This window comes from Brugia malayi (genome assembly GCF_000002995.4).
Source record: "Brugia malayi strain FR3 genome assembly, contig: Bm_v4_ChrX_scaffold_001, whole genome shotgun sequence".
Lineage (NCBI taxonomy): Eukaryota > Metazoa > Nematoda > Chromadorea > Rhabditida > Onchocercidae > Brugia > Brugia malayi.
In genome coordinates this window covers 17,574,952-17,601,121 of record NW_025062479.1, presented here as the reverse complement: position 1 = coordinate 17,601,121, position 26,170 = coordinate 17,574,952, and the positions used below count along the sequence as shown (strand labels likewise).

General features: G+C 32.8%; 4 protein-coding genes across 7 annotated transcripts; 1 reads left to right on the top strand and 3 right to left on the bottom strand.

Annotated features, from left to right (window-relative positions):
• Positions 1 to 1,454: 1,454 nt before the first annotated feature.
• Bma-rpn-2 (Uncharacterized protein) lies at positions 1,455 to 18,379 on the bottom strand (the record flags this gene model as incomplete). Of its 2 annotated transcripts, XM_043075204.1 has the most annotated exons (21): positions 1,455 to 1,565; positions 2,199 to 2,364; positions 2,745 to 2,977; positions 3,263 to 3,355; positions 3,616 to 3,858; positions 4,025 to 4,171; positions 5,160 to 5,274; positions 13,297 to 13,510; positions 13,708 to 13,903; positions 14,089 to 14,228; positions 14,393 to 14,492; positions 14,569 to 14,647; positions 14,933 to 15,141; positions 15,401 to 15,533; positions 15,705 to 15,830; positions 15,942 to 16,114; positions 16,465 to 16,680; positions 17,038 to 17,232; positions 17,540 to 17,656; positions 17,732 to 17,925; positions 18,322 to 18,379. In XM_043075204.1, 21 exons carry the CDS (start codon positions 18,377 to 18,379, stop codon positions 1,455 to 1,457), a joined length of 3,258 nt encoding a protein of 1,085 aa, XP_042931138.1. The 2 variants fall into 2 exon arrangements, with proteins under 2 accessions (XP_042931138.1, XP_001898003.2); XM_001897968.2 differs by lacking the exons at positions 13,297 to 13,510; positions 13,708 to 13,903; positions 14,089 to 14,228; ... (9 more) ...; positions 17,732 to 17,925; positions 18,322 to 18,379 and having other exon boundaries at positions 5,160 to 5,243.
• Bma-ser-1 (Uncharacterized protein) lies at positions 7,025 to 12,434 on the top strand (the record flags this gene model as incomplete). Its single annotated transcript, XM_043075205.1, has 9 exons — positions 7,025 to 7,289; positions 7,946 to 8,056; positions 8,183 to 8,546; positions 9,316 to 9,415; positions 9,678 to 9,803; positions 9,977 to 10,164; positions 10,446 to 10,553; positions 11,568 to 11,800; positions 12,370 to 12,434. 9 exons carry the CDS (start codon positions 7,025 to 7,027, stop codon positions 12,432 to 12,434), a joined length of 1,560 nt encoding a protein of 519 aa, XP_042931139.1.
• A 1,064-nt stretch (positions 18,380 to 19,443) lies between the features above and the next one.
• On the bottom strand, positions 19,444 to 23,340 carry Bma-eif-2Bdelta (Uncharacterized protein; the record flags this gene model as incomplete). 3 transcript variants are annotated; one of them, XM_001897963.2, is made up of 13 exons in its annotated part: positions 19,444 to 19,611; positions 19,753 to 19,899; positions 20,152 to 20,237; positions 20,340 to 20,431; positions 20,696 to 20,823; positions 21,163 to 21,271; positions 21,366 to 21,442; positions 21,671 to 21,737; positions 21,990 to 22,098; positions 22,381 to 22,584; positions 22,746 to 22,944; positions 23,061 to 23,183; positions 23,296 to 23,340. In XM_001897963.2, 13 exons carry the CDS (start codon positions 23,338 to 23,340, stop codon positions 19,444 to 19,446), a joined length of 1,554 nt encoding a protein of 517 aa, XP_001897998.1. The 3 variants fall into 3 exon arrangements, with proteins under 3 accessions (XP_001897998.1, XP_042931136.1, XP_042931137.1); XM_043075202.1 differs by having other exon boundaries at positions 22,387 to 22,584; XM_043075203.1 differs by lacking the exon at positions 23,061 to 23,183.
• A 537-nt stretch (positions 23,341 to 23,877) lies between these two features.
• Positions 23,878 to 24,526, bottom strand: Bm18033 (Uncharacterized protein; the record flags this gene model as incomplete). The annotated part of the gene is made up of 2 exons (XM_043075201.1): positions 23,878 to 23,976; positions 24,335 to 24,526. The coding sequence occupies 2 exons, from the start codon at positions 24,524 to 24,526 to the stop codon at positions 23,878 to 23,880; spliced, it is 291 nt and encodes a 96-aa protein (XP_042931135.1).
• Positions 24,527 to 26,170: the final 1,644 nt, after the last annotated feature.

Sequence of the window (26,170 nt, the reverse complement as noted above, 5' to 3'; positions counted from 1 at the left end):
ATCTAGAAATGTCCAAAAACCGCAACAAGTGCCCAGGTTTTGGCTAAGCAAAAAAAATGTCAAAATAAAATCTGAAATGAATTGAAAGTGAAAAAAACAAAAAACGAAAACAAGAAAAGAATAAGAATCAAAGGTCTCCGCAGTACAACTACATTTAGCTTAATAATATGACCAAATTTGCATGCTTAGCATATGAAACCTAACCGATACACATGCATCTCTATCACATCCTCAGTCATGTCCATATAAAATAAGCATACCCATGACGCAGGACAGTCCTTCTCGAACTTCTGCTTCAGCTTTTTACACTTTGACTCACTATAAGTTTTATACTGCTCGCAGCATTTAAAATATTCGTCTCGTGATTGATAGCACTTCTCTCTGCCTGCTTTCAAGCCAGCTGTTACATCAGACATACAAAAGAAAATACTGAAAATCAATTGAGAATGACAGAAAAGTATCGTTGTTAAAGTAATTAAATTTAAAAAAAAAAAAACGAAGCCTTTTCACTTGGCATCACTTTAAAGAACTTAGTGATTCCTTATCAACTCATAACTAATCGACGTCCATCACCACGAACCACTCCCCACAACACCCTATAGAAAAGCACACCAGGGAACAAGTACCACGGACGATTGCAAACCGACCCAACCACATCGCAAAACGCCTGCTGACCAACCGTAAAGGCCTATTTCTGTAAAAAATGAAATCCCATCGTCTCACGAATAAACTCCTCCTGTCGGAAAAACCGAAGCAATTTACAATGCCGAAACAATTTAAGCTTTAAGAACAGGGATTTACAGGTTAGGTATTGTCTTATTTGAATGTTCCCGAGACTAATAATCTTTACTTAAACATGTTATGAATCATCATTAGAAACTTATCCAGCATCCACTACAAGTAAACTGCATTGTTTGGGGTCAGTCTTTGTCGATAACGAGTTTCGATTCAACTCGTCGTCTCAATACTTCTACAATATCGAATACTCAACCCACGTCCCGCTTATAACAGCAATGAAGTTTTTATTCAACAATTCATTTGTATCACACAAACTAACTGCAAGGACTTCATCTGACACCTTCTACTTCCAATGTAATGAAATTAGGAAAATATTATTATAAATCAATATCATCGTTAGTGAGTAAACACGAACTGGTTAACATTTAACTTTATTGAACAATTTGTTAACGAACTGGATTGTTGCCAACAAATACAAATGAATGAAATGGGGTAAATAAAAAAAGTTAAAGAGACTACTGGAACGGGAGAGAAAAATAATTTCGAAGCACATGAAACATGCCAAAATAATTCCTCAAAAAGAAGATATGAGAAATGAAATAAATTACTCAGATAAAATACCGTTAACAATCCATGAAATCAATGGCATGTTCTTCCATATATAAATTGAGTATAAACAGAAAAGTGAACGAACATGAAAAAAATATAACAAATGGTCAGTATGAGGTGATATTAATTTCAAAAGGAGTATGTGGTTTCGCTTCTTCTGAATTGTCTTTACCTTCCACGCGCGTTCCCCCAGCTGCCGCTAATGCCACAATTTCTTCCTGAAAATTGTCAAAATTAAAAAAGGGAAAAGCAATTATTTCAATTATTTCAAACAACATTTCCTCTTATATGGATTTTATATGAATATGAATACTTAAAATCAAATCTAGGAGGAAATATATAATATTAGCCTGCATTCCGGTAATTCTCAAATATTTTCTAAGCCCATGTGATTTAAAAAAGAAATACAAGAAAACGATCGCATTATTAAACGCCATTCATAAAAGAACATCCGTTAACTGCAATAGTAATGAATAAAAAGACGAAGTAGAGACGAAGTAGAATACATAATAACGAATTGTTATCAGTTGTTATCAGCTACTACCTGTTTTTCAAAACAGTGTAAGCATCACTTGGCCCAGCAAATACACAACGGATTGATCTCGGAGCTCATCGGTAAGATTTTAAACCATTTAACCGGACCCCATATCTCACAGAACAGACAGCAATTGGGATAAGACATTTTATGAGGCAAAATGGCGTGTTACTTACAGTAAATGAACTAAATTATTGGAAGAGCTCCACTGGTCAACAGCTGGTTCCGATCATATTGTATATATAACAGTCCATACAAAAATAACGATAAAAAGTGCAATTCACTTTAACTATAAAATATTTAAATCAAATAGAACCTTCTCTTGTCCAGCTTTCTTGTCACGAAGCATAATTATTCCTCCCTGAGAAAGTGCTTTCAGCGGTTTATAACGACTGTTTTCAGTCATTTGTAAAGTTTTCAATTGCAGGCGAACAATACGAGCTGGATTTTGCAGAGTATAGTTGGTTGGTTCTGATTCTTTGCTGCAAATAACTGTAATGAAGCGTCCAATCATAAATGCTACCATTTTTTCAATAGAATTAGTGGTGACATAAAAACAGAAATCACAGATACCATCCACCAACAACCACTGGATCTTTCCTCACCTTGCTTACTATTTCGAGTTAATAAGATAACCAGTAAACAAAAAAAGAAGTGCTTAGGAAGAAAAAAGAGAAATAAAAAATTAGATAAATTTTGTAAAAACTCCTTTTGCCGAATAAATTCAAAAAAAAAAAATCATTCGAACGATCCGTCTTTGATAAATTGAAATCATGACTATATGACTATGATAAAATAATAAACATTCCAAATTATTAAAAGTTCTTTAGATGTTCATTAAATTTGTATATCGTAAATATACCTCTTCAGTTCAGTTAATTTGTGTTCCGAATTTGCAGCAATTGCGGTAGGCACAGCAGCAGCAGAATCAGCTGAAACCGTTGTAGCAGGTGTACTGTCAACCTCCATTTCCTCCTCCTTTTCTTTCTCAGATTTTTCTCCCCTAACTTTGGCTTCTTTGACTGCATTAGCGCTTGACCGATCAAGAATTGAGGGTTTCTTCTTGTGAGTTACAGAAAGAACTGCTGTTTCCACCTATGAAAAAATTGGTTTATTCTTAAAAACTAAATCTAACTTCAAGAGTTTGAAATCAAAATTGATTTTTTTCTTTTTTTTTTTTTTTGGACCGCTTACAGTACTTGCATGAAATTTTCACACTAACCCTCCTTAGAGAATAGAAACAAAAATCATAAGATAGTTTTTTCTGGTGATAACTCTTTGAAAATTCCTTGTCATCTCTACTGATTTATGACTTCAAAATATGTACAAATAAAATGTGTAATTTTATTCCAAAATCAAAATATTATATTATTAAAACACCTTTTCATTTTCTTCTTTTTTCTTCTCCTCCAAAGGAGGTGGATAAGCAAAGGTTGAAGGCTTCGCATTGCAACGAAATTCTGTTTTTGGCATCTGAATGAGGTAAATGAAGAACAGTAATGAACCTGACTAGGACGAGTATACTCCGAAACTTTTGGAATCTAATAGTTCCTCAAAAAAAAGTAAAAAAAAAAATTAAATTTACTTCATTTCTTAAAATTCTATGTATTACCAGAGTGCTACTGCACAAAAATTAATTTTGATTTCATTCAATTTGAATTCTCATTGGATGATATTCCATGACTTTTAACTCAACAGAATCCTAAATTAAAAACTAGTGAAACTGAACTAACTTCGAGATTCAAATTAAGACCGATCACACAGGTTGGTTTGAATACTAATGACGAAAAATGTGCTAAGGAATGCCAATACCAGTACTGAAGGAAAACGAATGTCCCAACAACACTTGGCATATCAGGATGGCCATTACGATTATGAAGTGATATCGTGACGTTACGACCACCAGCATCGATAATACCTTGAGCAAGGATTGCACCCAGTTTTGTGATTGAGTCTTCACCTTTCTCCGTTATCATCTAAATTAAAGTTGGTGAAAAAATTATTTTAAAAAAGTTATAGTTACCATTTCATATCATGCACCTCTACTTACAACATTTATAAACATCGTATAAGAAATGCAAAGAAGTTCTACCAAGCTTTATTGAAGAACTGATAATTAGTCTTCTGAAACAAGATCATTACCTTCGTCAGTGTTCTTCGAAATTCATTTACTTTCGGACAAATTGAGTCCGTCTGCTGGATCAGGATAAACGATAAAGCAATGACAGCACCTTGTCGTACAAAGTTTTCTTTGGCGCTCAGCAGTGGATCAAGCAGCGCGATAGCTTCCTAAAATTGTGGCAAAAAAATCAAGCTAAAAACTAGAACACGTTTGAAACATTTTCGTAACATCATATCAGTTATGTGCAAGAAGAAATAAATCATTTCTAACTAAATTTACTAATTGCTAAAGAAAATAGCGCACTGATTAGAATAAAAATAACGCTTAGAAAAGATGTATTTGAAATGCATAGCCTTTTGAGATAGTTCCATTTTAAATTAAAAATTATTTATAAAAAAAAAGAAAATTTTTGTTTTGTGCCAATATCATGAGATTATCTTTCTTCGTCATAGATTATGCATTTGACTTTATTTAGATTTTTGAAAACAAAATATTTGATTCGGACAATTAGTTATCGTAGCATTTCTGCTTTAACTTTTGTTCTTATTTTTTCACCTTCATGTTTATTCGCGTCGTGTTAATCAATTTTGAAGACGATGAAAGAGGAAAATATTTCCTATGGCTGAAGAATATGAACATTTGAAAACTACCATCAAATGACCTGATCGACAACATGAGAAATTTATCTTTCTTAAGAGTAACTTCATATTTAAACACTAAATCAATAACTAATTTCGCTATACTTTTTTTTGATGCAACAACTTGGAAAAGATGAAATAAAAAAGGCCGATTGACGACATTTCAACTTTTCAAAAATTAAGGAATTAAAGTACCTATTCCTTAAGCTCCACTAAGTCGATCAATCTTCATTTCCTCTCAATTTTATTTTGCTATTTCTGCAGAAATTTTAGTGAGTTTCCCTTTAATGAAAAATTCAAATAAATAAGATTATTGTCTACGAATATTTAACTAGAGTAGAGTACAAATGGTTTTGTATCTTACTAAATCACACAAAAAAACAATTTCACTTTCGATGTCATTTTCCCATCACGGTTAAAACATTCTCTGAAAAGGTAAAGTTACCACTAGCTGCCTTTTACTGTTATCGTAAATAAATATTATTCGAATGATGAACATAAATAATGAAAAACATACTTTATAACCAGATCCTGCACAAGAGATGCCTAATGCCATAGCAGCGCCATATCGTACATGCGGGTTGAAATGTTCAGCTAACATACCAGTATAGCTAAGACACTGTTCTGCATCACTTAAATTGCATAATTCGGTAATTTCTTCTATATTAAGCGATTGTCGTAATTATTTAGAAAAAAAAAAGAACGAACAGAGTTAAAAAGAGAATTAAAAAGAACTGGAAAAGAAGCAAAATTTCATCCAAATATTTATGCACATTTGTTTTACTATCAGTTTCTTAAATCATACTTTTTTATTTGTTTATTTCATATACTCGATAAACCATAATGCTTAAACTTATAAGACTTTGTATAAGAATAGTTTTTGTTCAGACAACAACAAAATTTAAAACAACGCATCAAAATCATTCCCTACCGCTCTTTTTCCCATTCACCCGTCCACCGGTAGTTCCGGTTTCGTATTAATAATTTTATTTCAAATTATTTTTTCCCCTCTTTCCTTTTACCAGTTAAATAACCCTTAACTTCATCTACAGTTGTTGCTTCTGTAGTAATTGTCGAAATCATTAAGAAATACAATAAGCTTGGTTTTGTTTGACCTCGACAAACTGCAAATGCTTCTCATAAACTTCTCACACCTGTAATCCAGTAATCCTTATTTCATTAATTATGGTTCTAAGTGAAGTCAGTTATTCAGCTAATCATATTCGTCTTACATAAATAAATGCAATACTGTTTTGAAGACTTTGTTTTCAAAAATCGACTATTTCTACCTAGAAGATAATCACTGATTTTATTCTCATGGAACCAGTCAACACAGATTAAGATAATGTCTGGTTTATGTAGATGTCACAGAAATTAAAACTTTTTGAGCCTGTAAATACGTTAAGAAAAGAAACTTATAACAAACATCTTGAGTGATAAATATGATAAATAATAAAGGTATAAACTTTTCTTGTTGACATTTCAAATTAGAAGAGTTCATTTAGGAGAGCAGCTCAACGAAACCCAAAGAAAAATTATTTATCAAGAAACAAGTTCAAAAACTGAGCAATCATTTTGAAGCAGAAAATTAGTCCAACAAAGCGCCAATAATATAATATTCTTACTGGAAAATATGGAAATATTGGAACTTCGCGTTATAGAATTTAAGTTATATAACATAAAACTATTCTAATTCATGATAATGTTGCTGTCACTGTATCTAATGCCATTGAAAGCGTAACGCACAATTCTTAAAATTTGGGAGGAATCAATTGGGATTCTGAAATAAGTTATCATCATAGACAAAATAGTTTTATGTCTGCTTCCAGTTTCCAAAAAAGTTAGATACTTGTAAAAATCTACTACTGTACTCCTCTTTTAAATTTACTTCTTTATTTGATCATTGACGACACTCGATTTTATTTAGTCATATGATGATATTTAAATGTCTTTATAAATTAAGCAGTGCGAAGAGTGAGAGTTGAAGCAGATGGAATCTTAAGCATTAAGAGGATGACATGTTAGTTCATAGCGGATCCGGAACAAGTTTTGTAGTGAGTGTTTAATGAAATCGCGGTAGTTAGCATCATTGAACAGAGAGAATAAAAGGGAAAAGAGGCCAAGTTTACAATGCATAAGCTGGGCTCTACCTTTATCACTGCTTCCATCATTGCTAAGCTGTTTCAGATTTCATAAACATTTTACGCAGCAAATATACGGAAACTGCAGAAAATATTATGTTTCCGCGGCTGCTGTTTAAATAACTTATCTCACTAGCTATCATTTCTAACCACTACCGTGAATTTTAACAACATTATCATCAAGTAGCTGTAAATCGCGAAAAATTGGAATTATATGCGATAGTACCCTCGCACTTATTAGATGTCCGTTACTTGGGATCAAGAAGGAGCACAAAAACTTCGCGTTTCTTCACTAACACGTGAGACGCTGAATATCCTTATTATTGTACTCCTATCATTACTGTGTGCTGTTGGTTTACTGGGCAATTTACTTGTGTGCATGGCAATCAAGTTGAACCGGAAGCTGCATAATATTACCAATTATTTTCTTTTCTCACTAACATTAACTGATTTGTTGGTATGTGGCGTGGTAATGCCACTTAGCCTCATTGTGGAATTAAATCAAGGTGAGAACACAACATTTTAAAAGAACTAAAAAAAACTGAGAAAATAAGGTTGTAAAAGGAATTTTCGACGAATTTAATGAATAAGTCTGCAGAAGTAATTTGCTGTTCATTTTCCCAAAATAAAATGTTTACACTAGTAAAGAGATTAAATATATGTACAAAGCAAATTTTTAATAGAGAAATGGAGAAATCACAAAATTTTGCAGAAAAAATTTCATAAGACCATAAGATCATTTTTTAGTGGCTCAAAAATTTTTCGAAAATAAAAAGAGCGGAAGTGAAGAAGCGTGTTTACTTCACTTTTCTTTTTCTGAGCAGTATGTTTGCTGTATATTATAATAAGGGTTATTATGCGAAGAGGAAGAATCATAGGAAGAAAAAAGAAATCAAAAGAAGCTGACTGATGACTAAATAGTACTATAGCGAAATCAATTTATTCAAAAAATAGAGGAAACATTTGGAAAATAAAATCAAAAATAAACCAAAAAATGAGTTAGTGAAAGATGAACTGGAACTTGGGACAGTTGAAAAAGCAGTTTTGATGTGAAAATTGTGAATGTTCCATTAAAAAGAAATCCTTTTTTTATGCTTTTCTATTTTCCACTGTTATTTGAGAAATTTCCCCTCTGAAGGTCGGAAGAGTAAGTGATTTATAGGAATGTGGACATGGAATTTTTTGATGTGCTTACTTTACATATATGCCGACGTATTTTTGTGCACCGCCAGTATTGTACATATGTCTATTATCTCAATAGATCGATATCTCGGTATTTCTTTATATTATCATAAGTATGCCGCACTGAGCATTCCATGGAACCATAATTCTAGTTAGAAAAACCTCACTGATGATAACTGAGGATTTTAGGCAAAAATTATGCAAATTATAATTTTAGGAATTTCGAAACCTTTGAAAGCCCGGAATAAATCAAAAACACTGATGAAGGTGAAGTTAGCTTCTGTCTGGATAGCAACGATATTAATCTCTTGCCCAATTGTTATCATGGCTCTTATTGATTCAAGAAATGTATTTAATGGTAATACTTGTCGCATTACTAATCGTTACTACATGATTTATGGATCAATACTCGCATTCTTAATACCATTTCTTATTATGGTAGTTACTTATATCCGCACTACAAATCTTCTCAAACGACAACCAAGTCTTATTAGTCATCAAAGGACTGCTACCAACAGTCACACTGAAGTGCCAATTATCTTACGACATAACTTCACGCAGAGCAACTACATCCCTAAAAAGTAAGTTACCCTTTTCGTGGAAAGACCACATATATATCTCATCACCCCCTAGGCCCTAACCGTATTATAAGATAAAGCGTGAGTTTTCGCTAATCAGACTTTTCGATTCGTTCGCTCCGAGCACTAAAAACCTCTCTTCATTTAACCACAACTACTGCGGGACCGACAAAGTTTGTTCAAATAGAAAATAAGTGTTATTTTTTTAGGAAAACTAATAAATCTCCTAAAATATTGGAGTAGATTTATGTTTTTAAATCGTTTTGTTTTTCCACAATGTTCTTATGATTTCATTTTAATTTCTAAGGAGGAAATTTTCTTTATCAGTTCTTAAATTTCTTAAACAATCATTATTAAATATTATAGATAACGTGGAGATTTTTTTTCACTTTGATTCAAAATTAAATTAAAACGACGGATAGCTTGAGATAGGGAAAAGGTGTAAAGAAGAAGAATAAAGACTAAAAGAAATTAAAGTTTATAGATGTAACATTTGATTTCTTGTCTGTGAAATTAAAATTTTGAAGAAAAGTGTAAAAAAACTCTCAATTCCACATGTCAGACACAGTGTCACTGAATAGCAGTGCATAAGAGCAGAAATTTGATGTTGATGAAGTCCGTCTAGAAAATTCGCTAGAAAAAATTTTAATGCAAAATTTATTCTCTCTGATTTTGTGTTTCAGATGATATAATAGGTTTATTAATGTCCGCAATAAAAAACAAAAAAAAAAAACAAAAACAAATCGTCCAATTTATTTAACGATTTTTGCAGGGTTCAAAATGTTATTCCATTTAGAAGAAATATAGGCATGACAAAAGGCCCGCTGAAGACTACTTTGTTACCGATATACTGTGAGAGAAGAATGGAAATGGTTAGTAAAACGTTAGAATGAGATGTAATATCTTCTTTTTCAAATTAATAAGAGAAATGATGTGGATAGGAAAATATCTATGAATAGTGTCACGACAAAATGACGTCGGAAATGACTTCATTTTTTTTTTTCAAATTGTGCCATTCTTACCTGTCATGCTTTACTAAACTACACGATTACACATCAATTTATGTCACTCATTTCTTGTTGATTATTATAACTGATAATCTCTCATTTACTACACTTCAATTCGTATTTAAAGTTAGAAAAAAATCGGCCACGTAATCTTCGAAAACGTACAAAAATAGCAGTTTTTGCCATAGGCGATAAAATAACCAAGAAAGAAGCAATTCCAAAGCGCAGCACAGAACTCACCAATGAACACAAGGTTGGAAAATTTCATAAATCGAATTACAATTCTGTTTGCTCAGGATTTCAAAGACTTTCTCATTTGGCATCAACAAAAAGTTAAATGCTTATAATCTTATGCCACTGTAAATGAACACATTGATCAAAATTTCTAAATTACGACTTCTAGGACTTCTAATGATTTCGTTTCAGGCAACACGTGTGCTAGCCATTGTATTTGCATGTTTTTTTATTTGTTGGACACCATTTTTTGGTGGCAATCTTGTGCTTGGCTTTTGCGGCAAACGATGTGCCTTACCGCCAACTATAGCGTCTTTTTTTCTGTGGTTAGGGTATTTTTCGAGCACCATCAATCCTCTTATTTATACTATTTTTAATAGGTTCGTTTAACTATCAAGAAAGAAATAATCGTAACTATTGCAACACCAATAACTACAATATGTTAAGTTAGCCACAGCTGTACAGAAGAAAAACAGGAGTATTTAGTGATATAAGCAGGAATTTTTTACTCTGTCTAAATAGGGTATATATTTTACAGAAAACTAATACAAAAATGGTTACAGAGTTCATGAATTTCTATTTCGGAAAAAACTATATTTGACTACATCGAGGATAATGGGCAAATTTTCCATCCTCGCTGCATCTGATATTTAATTTTTAGACAATTTCGACGAACAGTCCTCGAAATTCTTCGCTGTCATTGTGCTTACTCGGTGCAGAATACCTATACTAGCAATTATTATTGGAGACAATTGCACAATAACAACTGGTAAGTGTGATGATCACTTATAGTAAGTATATAAGCGAACCAACAATCTCAATAGCTGATCCCTTAAATTTATTCAGAAAAAAAAAAAAAAAATGAATTTGTAAGTTCAGAAATCATTATGAAACCTGTAATTGTGATGTCATTCATTCCACTTGTATCTGAATCATCATTCCAAATCATTTATTCAGATTTTGGTAACTCAAGCTAACTTCTTTGTTTCGAATAAATTTTTTGGGTTAAAACTTCAAAGTACATTTTTTGGGAATAATTAACTGAACGTGTAATTTGCTTCCAAAACTTTATATGCAGGAGTTTAAAAATTACAGTTTTATTGAGTGAAAAGGCGAGAAAATTTCAATTTCTATCCACGACACAATCAAAATTCTTTTAAGGCTTATATTATTGCGCTTAGTAATAAGGGTACAAATTACCTCTACCTCCATTATTGTTTCCAACTTCTCACATTTAGGCCCAACAGATTCACGAGGGAAACACAACAGTGTATTTCAATGCTAATTATCTCAGGGTGAAACACTACAAGTCATGATTTTCCAGTTCGTTCTTTTTTACACTGTCTTCCTTATAAATAGTACATTTTGTAACAATTTCTGAAGACAAGGGATTTTTTTTTTACAAAATCAAGTAACGTTGCCCATTTTATTTAAAATACCAAAACCAAGTCTCATTTTTTTTTCTTTAAATTCTTTCTCTGCTCCTGCATCTTATAATTGATAATAAATGAGCTTCATTTTTACAGAAAAATAAAACTTTACGACAACGTTTTTTACGAATGGGAAGGACACTGGGTGCAGAAAATACTAAATACACTTACTGCTCGTTTGAAAAAATAGTTTAACATTTCGAGAGATTTAATAAACTAAAGATATCTTATCACTCGTAAATTTAGAAGCAAGGTCGTATGACAAAGATTTTTTTTTTACTTTTAAGTTATTGTAAGAGAAAAATTATATTCTATTTTTTGCAGCTAGAAATTATGGTTTCCATAAGTTGCAGGGTTACCACTGATCGACCTGATTTGGAACAAGAACGCTCCAACCCTCTACGCTGTAAAGGATGTTTAGATGAGTCGAAACCTTCAAGACAAGAACAAAGTGTTCAGTCAATACAGCCAGATGGTTTACCATTGGTAACAAACAGAGGAATCAGCTTACTTCAAAAGAATGTACAACCTGCAGTAAGTCATCACCTACAAAACAAGCTCAAAACGAAGCATCTCTCATGGAAAAGTTAGTAAGTTCAGAAGTTTAAATACTTGCTTGAAGCTATTTAAGAAGATAAAAACTACCAAGACAAAACAGGAATTACAAAAAGGTTAAGTTTCCCAAACTGTAACAAGGTTTACGAGAAAAATTTTAAGAATGGTTAACAATGATTTCTTTTCGATCGCAAGAAAAGCAAAACAAACATTTTTAAGAGAATATAAAACTCGTCAGTAAATCTTCAGAATTTAAAAGCTAAGAATTTTTCCAACTGTCCAATGAGTGGGATAACTGCCATTACTTGGCTGCAGATGAAATAGAATTTCTAAAGCAGTCCTACTTATATTCTTGAAACCTTTAACGGGAAATTTTTCAAATGAGAAGTACCAGTGTTACTGCAAATAAACTGCAACTATTACAACCAAAGCACTCTTCGTTGCTCACAATTCTTATAATAATCGAAAATAACAAAGAATTTTGGATTTCCTTTCTCCACATTAGGAATTTTTAATGGTTTTATTGCTCAGTTATAATTTGACACTGGTAGCATAACTTCTAATTTCATTATTACAAAATTATGCTGATATGTATTTTAGAACCCAGATGGACGACAACCCATTTTACTGAGCATATTATTGAGGAAATTATTTTCAACATTTGATGTTGCAATGCTTTGTTACAGCAAACAGCTAAGCCTATGAAATTGTATCATGCAAAAATTCATTCTATATATTCAAGTTATCTGTTTTATTTCGTTAAACGCTGAGTTCTATACGACACTTTTCTTATCGTTGTATTGTGTTTATCTTATTTATTTATTTTTTTCTTTATTTTGAAGTATTCGTTGCAATGAAGTGCTAATTCTGTTGTGTCGCTCCCATAAATAACAATAAACAAAACAAAACTGAGATTGATAAATCCAAGATTTGATCACGGCCATCTATTCATTTAAATCGTAAAAGATATTCAAAAAAAGTTATGAAGTGATGAGTTTCTCAGGAAGAATGAGTATAAAATTAAATTAAAGAAATGTTATTTAATCTCTCCTCTGCCCCTTTCCTTCTTTTGTTCCTACAGTTCTTATTTTAAGAAACAAATAAATAAAAAAAAAAAAAAACAAGAAAAAAACTCTCAAATTATATCAAGAGATAAGTAGAATAGAATTAAAAAAAAGAATGAACCTTTATTCATTAATTCCCTACAGACAAATACAAAAGTACGAACAAATGCCTCCAACATCATATGAGAAAAACTTTTAAAATTAAAATAAGATAACTCTTATTTTAAACAAATTTGAGTTAGTTACATAAAGTCTTAATAAAATAAATTAGTATGGGTTTAAAAAACGAGTAATTCGAGATTTTTTTAAACTAAGGTAATCAAAAGGATACACAAGGAATTAATGAGTTTTACATAATTCGATTGGGTCACAAGATTACTATTCTTTTCTGTCTCCATTTTCCTGCCTTATAATATTTTTGATACCACTTATTTTACAGTTATTTTACTGAAAATAAACTAACTTGCTAAGAACGAAACCAATGGCGATAACAGCGAAACGTTTCACATCTTGATTTGGATCAGCTGCAACTTTAGCCAATAGACGTCGAACCACATCTGCTTTACCTGATCCCGCATACGCCATTGCAAGCATACAAACTGCAGTTGAACGCAATACCGAATTTGATTTGTGCTCTAACAAGGGGGCTATCAGTTTTTCTGCTTCTTCTTGTTGCCCTGAAAATAAAACACTGCGCAACAAGGCCTAATAATTATTCTCCATTAAACAGCAATTGAAATTTTTGGCAAAATAGAAGTAGAAAGTATAATGAAATAACATTAAGTGCAATGTAACGGCAATGAATAGATTAATAACGAAAAACATATATTTTCAGACAAGTTAATGCAAAGACAAGAGAGAGTGTAGAACTAACCATAAGCAAGTAAGGCGATGCCTGTACGCAAACCACGCTGAATTTTATCGTGCTGTGTGTCACACACATATTGTACCATTTCCTGATACGCTTCCGTTTGCATTCCCCCAACCATTACAAGACCCATTGCTAGTCCAGCGGCTTCACCTGTCACGGCATCATCTTGATATAAACAATCACGCAATTGTACAAACACCTGAAAATTATTAGCAGTTAAAGTTCAGAATGTTTAAGGGAGTTAAAGTTTTTAGAAGGAAAAAAATAAATTTCTCGTATAGATTTGCAAACATTGAATAAAAAGAACCAGAATTTTACAAGAGTAAAAACATTGTAGAGAAAGCATATGTAACAGTAAATAAAACAGCAAATAAGTAGACTAGCTTGTTCATCATGTGTTCCCATTGCAGCCAAACCAAGGCCAAGACATGCTCCATGACGTGCTGCTGACGTTGTCGCCTTCAATAACTGATCCCGAAGATAGGCGATCACTTCAGCATTACCGTGATTTGCATGAATCAGTCCTAAGGTCAATATTTATATTTTGATCTTTATCGGAAGAAAATTATTTCTGCATATAGAGGCCAACTTTTTTTCAAAACATAAAGAAAAACAGTTCTACTTTTTAAGCAGCATTTCCCAGCAGTTTGAAATGAAAATTTATTGCTAAAAAAAAAAAAAAAAATACCATAAGCATACAGCGAACCACCCTCCTTAAATCCAAACTGATCAGCTTCACCCTTCGGCAAATACGGATCTAACAACTTCAATGCATTCGTTTCATGACCCTCAAAAATATTAGTACAATATAATATAAAGTAAAAAAAAAAACTAATAAATGTCTTCAAATATTAAAAAAATAACTTTATGAATAAGTCCAAGTGATGCCACAGCATTGAATTTATTCCAGTTCGTTGCTTTGCTTATCCACTCCAAATTATCTCTATAAATATGGTGCACTTATAAAGTGAAGAAACAAACGTCAGTTACAACTTCGTTTATATAAATATTAGTTTCAATGTTTTAACAGAGGATGAAGTGGCATGATTTTGGAATATATGTAAATCACTAGATTAGATATAGATAAATAGTAGATAGACAGAGAGATGGATAGATAATCTTTCACAGCAACAGCATGATCAAGCTAATGATGGTTATATTATTTAACATATAATGTAGGAACTTTATAGGAGCTTTGAAGTTAAAAAGGTTATATAATAAAGCTTACCTCAAAAAATCATCAGTTGTTGTTCCTAAATGCATCAAGCCATTTGCAATGACAGTAGCATTATGTGCTGATGCTGTTCGTACGCTTTCCTTTATTTGTTTTAAAATTAGCATATCAGTGTGATTATTTTTTATAAGAAACTGCATATGATGCTTGATAGTTTGCTCGCCACGCAAAATTGATCGCAAACGTTCACAGATTACCTTATCCTGAAATAAATCCAAATAAATTAAAGGAAATTTTGAGACGATAAGAAATTTTAAACATAACCGAAAAATGAGTAATTCTTTGCGAAGAAAAATCAAAAGAACAGCTGCCGTGTAAACAAAGAAAGAAAAATGGTACGAATGCCAAAATTCATTCCCTAAAATTCGCTTCAAATTAATTTCCGCCCAAAAATGAAATGTATATATTATTTGCTTTTTCGAAGTGTCTTGTCCAAATCTTTTGTATTTGCAAAGTTGGTACCTTTATTTTCGATTTTTCTGGAAATGATGCATCCATTACCATCATTTTTGCCCCATCACCTATTGTGCTGGAAGAACCACCAGCAACGGCATCTTCACAAGACTTGATTTCAGGATTGCTCCTTTTCTGCTTCCTAGAATTTGCTATTGCTGAGATAAATTTAACCTCTACGCTTACTGCAACTAGTCCCCACTAGCTAACCGATCAGTTGGTGCCTGCCCCAACACTAGCTCAAAATTATCTCTCCAAAAATTGAAATCTTATTTCCCAAAGACTCTTAAATTTGAAATAAGAAAAAACTTACTCTTTCTCCTCCATTGATTCAGATGAGGACGTATCCTTCGAGTGTTCATCGTTCTTTCCTTCTTCCGTTTCTTTATTAACAGTAGTAGCTTTCGAAGCAATTACGGCAGTGTTTCTACTAGGCTCTCTGTTCGTTAAAAAAAAAATCATTGGAAAAGAATCTGAATGGAAAACTAAACTTCAACACGAATTTATAACGAAAACTACATCCCGTAAGAAAATATTCTAACAAACTAACATTTTTCCTTCAGTGGTAATTTCCATAGGCTGTATCAACGCATTACTCGTTGTTGGTGCATCTATCGGAGTGCTGTCTATGAGAGATTGTTCTATTTTACTGATAAATTGCTGCGAAGCATTCTCATACAAATCAAAAGCAATCTGATATGCTAATAATACACCACTGTCACCCTGAAGTGAGATTTTATAAAATAACATAAAATGTGAGTTAAAACAAAATTGATGTCGTCACTAACGAATCGGTCTACTGGTTATAACTCAGCAGCTATAAGTTTACAATCCATAAGGTAGATACAACAAAACTAATAATATGTTTTACTTTCAGATATTTATGTTAAAACTCAGTTATTGAATTTTTCAATAAAGAAACACATGATTAAATGGATTAATTGCAGCTCAGAAAATATTGAAATTCTCGTTTAATTCACAAAACATAATCTTTTATGTCAGAGGATCATTCGAACAACAACTGACTGCAAAGAATTCATCAAATAAACTTATTTTGCATGAAAAGCTGATACCTTATTGGAAACCAATCGCTGCAGAATATCCGCAACATCATTTGGTTTTTCAAGTTTGATCAAACATTGGCACATGGAAACAAAGTCGGGCTCTTCCAGTTCAGCAAACAGACGAAGTAGCAAATCCAAAACTATACTTCGAAAAGCACGATCCATTTGTGACTCCAATACTTTCGCTACAGTTTCGGTTAACAAAGCTGCCTGATCATCAGTAGCCTGCAATTTTATTACTAATGACAGACTAGAATTATTTGATTCTTAAAGATATACTGATGACAAAAACATTAATATATAGGGTAGCTAGCAACATTTAATGCTACAATGAAGCCATAGTGACAACTCAAAAAAAAAAAAAAGAAAACATCTTTTGTATTCACCCAGTTTATAGCTACATCTAAATAGATAATAACTCTAATATTCAAAATTCAAAAGCATGTTAGCTCTACAATCATATTTTCATATAAAATTGTGTAAAATGTATACTTTTATTCTTTCATTTGACGGAAAATTAGATCTAAGTTCAGAAAATTATGGAAGGGATCTAAAAATCAACTGCTTTCAACATTGTTTGACCTTTATAGCGACTAAAATCATATCCGTTCTACGCGTATCCAGTGCAAGTCCAATCACATATCTCAGTTCTCGTCTTTTCATGTTTCTCTCGAAAAGTCGATTAATGAGTTTTTCCAGCCGAGGATCTATTTCATCTTCATTACGCTTAGCTTGTTTATATGTATCCAGCGCATGCTCGATTATTTTATTCACATACTGAAATAAAAAAATGCTCGTCACTAAAAGTACTTCTTACATGCTCAAATTTCCAAAAAAGTGTATTCACCGCCATGCCTCGTCAACAGCTAAGGCTACATGTTCAAACTCAATACCAGTAAAATATTACTGAATTTATTCTTAGCCAAACAATACCCAAGCCCCTTTCATAAATATTGCATAGAAAAGTGCATCCATAAAGTCTATTTTCTCATTAAAAAAAAGAAAAGAAGCGAAACAATGAAATCTATTTTCTCGTTAAAAAAAAAAAAAGAAAAAGAGGGACGAAAAACAATGAATTTCATACCTGCTCATCTTGCGAGCCAACAAGAATCGAAGGTGACCGTGGCGTGAGTTGGAATTTATCTTCAGCCGCTAAAGCAAGTTGCAACGCACCATTATAGTCGCCCAAACAAAAAGCAACCTGAAATCAGTCGTGGGTATTCGAAAAAGAAAAGAGAACGTTAAGATAATGGAAAAAAAAAAAGTGAAAGGTGACCTTGGAAGCTAGAAGAGCAGCAAGATAACGCTGTTTAAAATGCTCATCTTCATGAAGTCCTTCGATGACGCTTAGATAGTCGGCCACTTCAAACCAAGTTGGTGTCAGAACATCCCAGTCATCCAATACCTCAATGATCAGTTCCTTTTCGCGCATCGACGAATGCTCACTTTTCAAAGCAAGCAAAAATGCACCTGAATTTAAAAAAAAGACTTTCCTTAAAACTTATTTTAAGGTAATCGATCAACTGTTTATTCCTTATTTATGATTTCAGTATACTTTTGCCGTAAACATATAATTCATTCCTACTGATTAAAATAGTATACAGAAACTTCCTTCATGTTTTGCAAACCTAATACTTAACATAATTATTAATAACTATTTGTCAACATGTTAAATGTGAATTTGCTTTGGTTAACATCCATATATTCTGTGGTACATTTTGCTCATTATGCTATTTTGATGAATATAAGGTTTAAACCAGTTAGAACAAGACCACACACCAATGCCTTAAACTTTCTACTTCTTGAATACATGAAATTAATATAAAATCCGCAAGGTCAAGAATGTAAATATGGACCACAACGCACTTGCATTTTGAGCTCCACCGGGTTGATTCTTCCATTGGTTCAGAAGATAAAGCGTCATCTCGAATAACTGTCCTACAACACAAATCAATAGTGAATTTTTCAAGCAACATAGCAAATAATACTGACGATGCAACACTATCTCCACACCCAACATTCTTATCTACAGTTGACCACCATATTTATAATATGCATATTTTTTTCATTTTGTTAGCTGGTTTTGTTTTATTGCAGCACAAACATTTCAATGAATATGTGGACCCAAAATAACAATTCAGCACTCTTTGTCAGCAATGCATATTGTAGCCTTCATCCACTGACATCAGTATCTTCAGTCTCCTATTTAAAGCTACTTAGTAGATTCGCTTTAACATTAATCCTTAACATGATTTATCAAGGAGAATGAAACCACCTGAAACTGATTCAAATCACATAAAATCAACCAACAAAATTATTTCTCTAAGATAATTACAGTTTGAAAATAAACATACTGTTATGCTGACAGCAGCGAACATGTAATAAAAAAATCCTTCCCATTTTTATTACAACAATGAAAGCGTAAAACAATGGAGGTACAGACATTATAAAAATAGCTTTATTAAGCAAAAAATATTCCACACTACTGATAGAAGTTTTCTGATCGAACTATATTTAAGAAAACGATGACTAAAAGCTTCTGTCATATGTAAGATAATTACAAAGTAAAATTTTTTCGTAGACAAGGCAGAGTTTTTTAGACTTCTAAAATGGTCGTGAAGTCCAATCCAGGAAGACATAAGGCTGCCATCAGAATTCCAACTAAAAGTAAAAAATTTCAATCAATCATATATGATCAAATATGGAAAATATTGATATAATAGATGTTTTAGATAACTCATTTACAATACTTGGTTAATGTCATATAAATAAAACCCTTTACTAGCAATATGAGAATTTAGATAAGTAGAAGTTATAACACTTGAGAAGTTTTTTTAGTGAAACTCAAAAGAAATAAGTTTTTTGAAAGATATAAAATGGTCAGTTGGCAAAAACTAGATTTAATACTGATGCAAGACTAATAATTGCAAAAAAGAACAAAGAAACAGAAAAAACCATATGTAAGACATAATATTAAACCAAACCAATTCATGAATCAGTAGCTAACTGTTTAGCCTTTAATACAGCAGGAGCTGAGCTCGGAGGCAATATGCGTAATTCCGTAACCAATGCAGTTATCAAGTCAGCAGCTACAACTTCCTTTCTTTCACCCATCAAATTATTTACTTCATGAATACCATGGGAAAATGATTGCACCTGTAAATAGGTACAACGGTTGCTAATAAGAGAGAACAATATGCCTGTATAAATCTACAAAACCGGAAAAATCTCACGCTGTAATGAATGAAACTTTAGATGACACAAAAACAGAAATTGGTCAATAGAAATGGAACTCGCCCGATCAACAAATTTGCATGTTTGTGCAGCAATCATAACTGGAATATTCGAAGCGGAAGCTACTAATGCTATTTGACTAGTGCCACGTTCTGCCACTACGAATCCGTTTGATAAAATCGCCGAACAACCCAACAAAACCATATGACACTGTAACGATAAATAAGGACGTAAGATTGATTCTAAATTTTAAAAGCACCTATATAAATTATGAAATTATTGATGGACTGATGTCTGCTTCCTAATGGAACATTTAGTTACAATATTTCCGACAAAAAACCTTTCATAATTATTAAGCTTTTAATATTTCTATTGCATTTTCCTCATTTTTAAGAGACCTTATTTTAAGAAACCTTAAATACACAGTATTTAAGTCTAAACATTTATTGAGAAACAGCTAACCTCTTTCATCAGATAACCAACTGAAGAAAGCATACCATAACTGCACGGAATCTTCCGTTCACATAATGTCTTCACTAGTTGTTTTCCTATAAAATAATAATAATAAATCACTGCACAAAAGACCTTTTTTTAAGAAAAAATGTAACTAACAGAAAAATGATTCGAATTAAAAAGTACATGAAACAAACCTTTGTACTCTATAGGCGAATCCAAAACGTGCACATGAAAAAGCAGTTTGTCATTGTGAGCATCCAAAATGATCCGTTCTACAACCGGACACCTGAAACATCACATCTAAATACCGTTTCAACGTAGAAGATATTTAAAAAATAATTGTCACAAAAAAACATTCCCTAACAACATAATTCAATACAAAACGCGTGTGACTCCAAAACATGCTTGATATTGCATCTATTGCCCACAAATATAGAATGAAGACGGTGTTTCGACAAAAAATTCGCCGCTGCTCTTTTTAGAATTTCTGAGATCTTTAAATCCATTAAACTACTATTTTCTTCGAATTCAAAAACTTCTGGATACAAACCATGAATAAGTGAGCAAAAAAACTGTGTTTTTCATTTTTTTAAGACAAAATGAAGATATAGCTTGTAATGCAAGCTCGAAATTCTGCTGCACAAAATCATCCAACCAACAATAAAGATGCTCTTTACCCTGAAAAACTTATTTAAATTGGCAAAGACCAATACATTTAAACAGGCGTAATTTAGAAATGGAAAATTATCGAAGAATACTTAAGCATACCGTAACAATTTTAATCTACATCTTCATGCTAAATATTTTGAGCATTTTTATATTTTATTTTACTGGTGAGATAGACAAATGACAATGTAAAAATTGTCGATTTACACAATACGTACTTCTGTAAAAGACCAAAGAGTCTTTGTCCACGAATCCAGGGATATTTCACTAGTCAAATACAATAAAGATACTGAAAAAAAACTACTATATTTGAGTCTCTATAATTTTATTTTGCATCAGTAAAAAATGTACTTCTTGTTCAGAAATGGAATCCGGCAGCTGACTAATTTCTTTCTTCAGCTGCTTTATCAGATTGCCCAGCATCAGTGGAAACGAATGCTTTCCATTCTCCGTCATACAGCTGTAAAAATCGAAAACATCAACACAAAATAAAAGTTTTACAATAACAGTAAAAAAGACTTCCAGTACTTTATAAAATAAAAACAGTCATTTACTTTAACTGCTGCCGAACAGACTGCTCGAGATCACGCGACATAACTTGATTTGGTGGAACAACGTAATCCGATAAGAACTGAAAAAAATTACAAAATTGTAATTCCTTTGATTTCTTTTGTTAACAAAAATAAAATAAATTTCGGACAAAAAATTTTTAACAAGATATTGTCTAGAAACCGTATATCAAGATTAGAACGACTGTAGATTCATTACAATCATTTGCATTTGCACAAGCTTTATTTTGCTCAGTTATTGTAAAAAAGAAAAAAAAAATTGGGCTAATAAATCTCGAAGTGAAAATTACTTGTTTAAAACTCTGCACAAATGCTACGCAAACAGCATCAACACCAACAATATGCTTTGTTTCACATCTAGAATATAATAATGCATCGGTAAGGCTTTTACTGCCTAATAAATCAACCACATTAATTCTCGAAATGCAAGTTCAAGTACATCAGACGTCCCGACGCTCAATACACGGCACTTAATATTCAAATAATTATAACAGAAGCTTGCATCAAACACTAAAATAGCTAATCATATGCTAATTAATGCTTATTTTTCTAGTTTTATATAGGAAAGAATTTTTCCTGTACATAATTTTCTAAGATTAAAAAAAGAACCTGCTTGAAAATACCAAAAATGAAGGATGTATATTTGGTGTTAACACTTCGCAGAACGATGCCTGTTTAGATGAGCCCTCTTCCCACTCATTATCCTTTGTTGTTAGATCTAAATAAAATTGCCACACATCCATATAAACTAATAAATAAACCTTCCACTGAAGTTATCACTGCCAAGATTAAGTCCATCATTCAGAGCCTTCTTCTTTCAATGATATCACCATACATTATAACCGTACACGAAGCTGGCACTATATGATTTCCAGTCACAAGTTCAAGGCCTTAACTCACAAAAATATCATTAATTCCAGATCTGCTATATGGTATAGTTCAATAATATGTTTAAAGCATGAAAAACCAATCTTGCAACTCGATATAATAAATGATATACCTATACCAAAATGAACAGCTTTAAAAGGCTGTGAAGATCGAAAACCACTCGGAACTCCAGGATCTTTCATAAACTTAAATGGACTGACATGTTGTTGTCCAGTAGCATCTGATGAGCATTCTTTTTTCCGATTCACTGTGTTTTCTAATGTTTTTTCTCCATTTGCAAACGCACTACTTTGTTTAAGTAATTTCTTTGCCTTTGCTGCAAAACCGAAAACATGAAGTCGTCTAAAGTTACTCCCTGTATATGGACTGTAAGTAGGGATGAGATATGTGTTTACGAAAACTATAACAGTCAACAATGTCGATGAGCATATCACTTCATATTAATCAGAATTATGAATAAACTGAAAGAACACTAACTTTTTCTTGCCTTCGCTTCAGCAGCTTTAGTCTTGCGTTCCATTTTAATTTCTTCTCTGGACCTATTGCTTTGTCCATTTATAATCTGCTTTAATCCTTCTGGCATTCTATTAAACCGCGATGAAGACTGACTGCTCATTTTGTCATCAATTTGTAAGTTTTCAATTTCCGCTACCAATTTCTCTTTCGCATCCTTTACCTAAGAGATGAAAAAAGAATAGTTGGTCGACCGCAAAAAATATATCTTCTAAGAATGTATTGAGGAGTTGACTGGTAGTACCCTGCGAAGATATTTGAAGCTGAGTGCACACTTACGTGATCCATATTGCTGACTGATAACAAAGACAGACATATCCTGAGGCAGTCTACGGCGACATCGAATAGGCGCACCACTTCGGTAGCCACCGTATCTGCTCTTATCCCCTTAGAATTGCTAACCTAAAGCAAAACTGTGTCTCTCCTGCTAGGGTTTAACTGGTGTGCTAATATGTTGTACTTAATGAACCAAAAAAGCTTTCTCCTCTTTCTCGATTACTCAAGGTGGACTCACCTGACCGCACAGGGCGTCTTTCTTCTTTATGCCGCCCACGTTCATTGTTGCATATATAACCAATAACCACCCATAACCCACACTCACCAAATTAGACCTTCCCACCCCAAAAACACGGTGTTTGGTCGCTTCGCTACATCCTGGGCCCGCCCACTTGCATGGAACAATTGTGATGTGAAGGAGCAGTAGAACCGAGCTAGCTAGAAGAAGTGGTCAGTTGTGAGTGTGAGTGTGAGAGTGGTCCTGGGTTAACTGATTTAATCAAATTTAATTTTCAGTAATGAAAAGGCATTTTGCTTACGTTTATTATAGGGGGAGAATCTGGAAGAGTCATAAAGGTATCATCTCGAGTAATGCACTAGGTGATTTTGATGCAGCTGACAGAAGGGAAGTAAACGAGAACATAGATCACAGAATATTTTAGTCGAAATGCTTTGATGAATTCTCAACAAATGGTCTTTAAATCATCGTTTCATACAACATAAACTGAGAAATCACATGTGATATACAATGTAACATAGAGAATTAATCGGGATAGTTGGCGCTTACGCGCAAATCAACCGACTGCATGCATGCGTACACCTATGGTATCGATTGAAATTCAGAAGCATAATATGAGTAGAAATGTGAGAAGACCTGAAGGAAGTGAATTGCCGGATGATGATTTCGCATACATTTCACCTGGAATTCAGTTTATCTTATCGTCTTTTTTTTTTTTTCAAAGAGATATGTACATGAATTAATAACTAGTTTCAGTAATTTCATCCAGAAAGTGAGTTGGATTTGGATATTGGGTTTTTTATATTCAGTGACACCTAGGATTTGCGAAAATCGATCTGAACATACGAATGGCAACAGTTAGTTCATCAAAGTAGCTTATGTATTAGTCTTTAAGCTAGCAAAATACATGGGATAGTCAATTATTAAATTTGATACTCAAGATTTGCTACTATTTCTAAAATATACGGGCAAGAATCCACTGTATGAATATTATCGTTTTGTTCAGTCAGGATAGCGAGTTAGAACTTAAATTTATTACCACTTCTAGCGTCAGTAGTCTTATGATCCTGTAAACCCGATCCATTGATCCAGAAGAGGACGATTCGAGGTGTAATCCAATCTCGAAGTGAATAAGAGTCAGTTCTTCTGATTGATACAAGGACGTATGCCGGTCCAGGAGATCGACGTCATTTTGCACTGTTTCTGCAGCTGATCCATGTCCATTGTGCATGTGTTACAGTCCATCTGCCTGTCTTAGGGGAAGGGTGAATACTACTGACCCTCACTGGTATATGCCAACGACTAATCAAACCGACAAAGAAGAAGTGTGCAACGGTTGTTTCACCCCATTAATTTAAGTCACTCGAAGTTGAATAATTTTGTTAGATATATTTATTGTATGAGAAAACTAGCAAAGAATTCCGGTGATGGCAAGATTTACGCAAATACCTGATAGCTTTTCCAAAAATTCTCTTGTAAGATCAGTATCTGAGAGAAAGGATCCAATCATTCCCTAAATGTGTTGAGAAAGTACTTCTGGGAGAAATATGACAAGTCAGTTCCTACATGCTTCTAAAATTTCTTGGGTACATCTTCGAGGCGTAACTTGAAATGATTTGGTCAAATTTTGTTTTAAAGAAAAGTTGAAAGTTCTCATCAAAGAAATGTGTCCCGAATGTTTTCAAAATATTTCGATTGCAGCAGAAGGATGAACAGGGCAATATCTCACTTTAAATAAAACAAATTCACTCATTTTCATAGCCTTAGTTTATCATTGTTGTTCACTGTTTATTGTTTATATTGTTTAAATGTGAAGCAAATTAATATTTGCAATATGCCATAACCTATCCACCAATGACCCGGCCTTTTCTGACTAGAACATCACAGAACATACTAACCAGTGTCCATTCATCTCCTTCCGTTGTTATCTCGTAAAGCACCAGCAAAAAGTTACTTTATAAAACCAGAGCAGTGACTGAGTTGTCTTACCATCGACTGAATATACGTTTATGCTTTATTCCTGTTCCTAACAATTTCTAACTTTGCTTACTTAGACTACCTGTGGCGAAGTTATTTCTCTTTCACATTGCACGAAAACTCTCAGTTCATTGTTATTCAGTCCGATCAATTAATCCAATACATGCATTATGAAGAATCTTGAGATCGATATTAGGAAGAAGAAGCTTTTTTGATTGAATATTTTATCAAAATTATATTTCATCCACTTGACCAAATAAATTATTTCTGGTACGTTGTTTTTATAGTGTGGCTCGATAGTTATGATGCCTCTAGAGGTTGCCTTGGACAGTTATTCGATTCTGGAGGTGTTTAGAGCCTTATGGTTTCTTGTTAACTTTTGTGTTTATTTTTTTCATACCTTTCAGACATAGCTGTTTTTATCAATGTTAACTTGCCACCTATGACATAAACATATGGATTGAAAATTCATTGCACTGAGCTATCTGCACTTCATTTTATGATACTGCATTGCAAGTATAGGACTAAAAAGTGAGAAAGTATGAAAGTGATGATTTGATGACCAATAAAACAGAATAAAAGGCAAAAGGCAAAAGTTTTAGAAAAAGAAAAATGTTAAAGTGTCACATTGAAGGTGATTTTTGTCTATTGCTGTCGGTTTATTCATTATAAATAAACGCAAAATCTCACATATTGTCAAATATATTTTTTGTAGATCTTCCATTTTTTCTAAATTTTTGAACAGTTCATTTTATCCCAAACTTTCCTAACTTTGTAATTTTCCTCAATTTTGAAGAGAGATGTTTCGTTTGCAACAATTTTCTTGAGCTTCAATGAATGAACCAAAATTTCAAAAAATCTGGAATTCTACTTTTTTTTGTGGGATCTGTAAGTATAC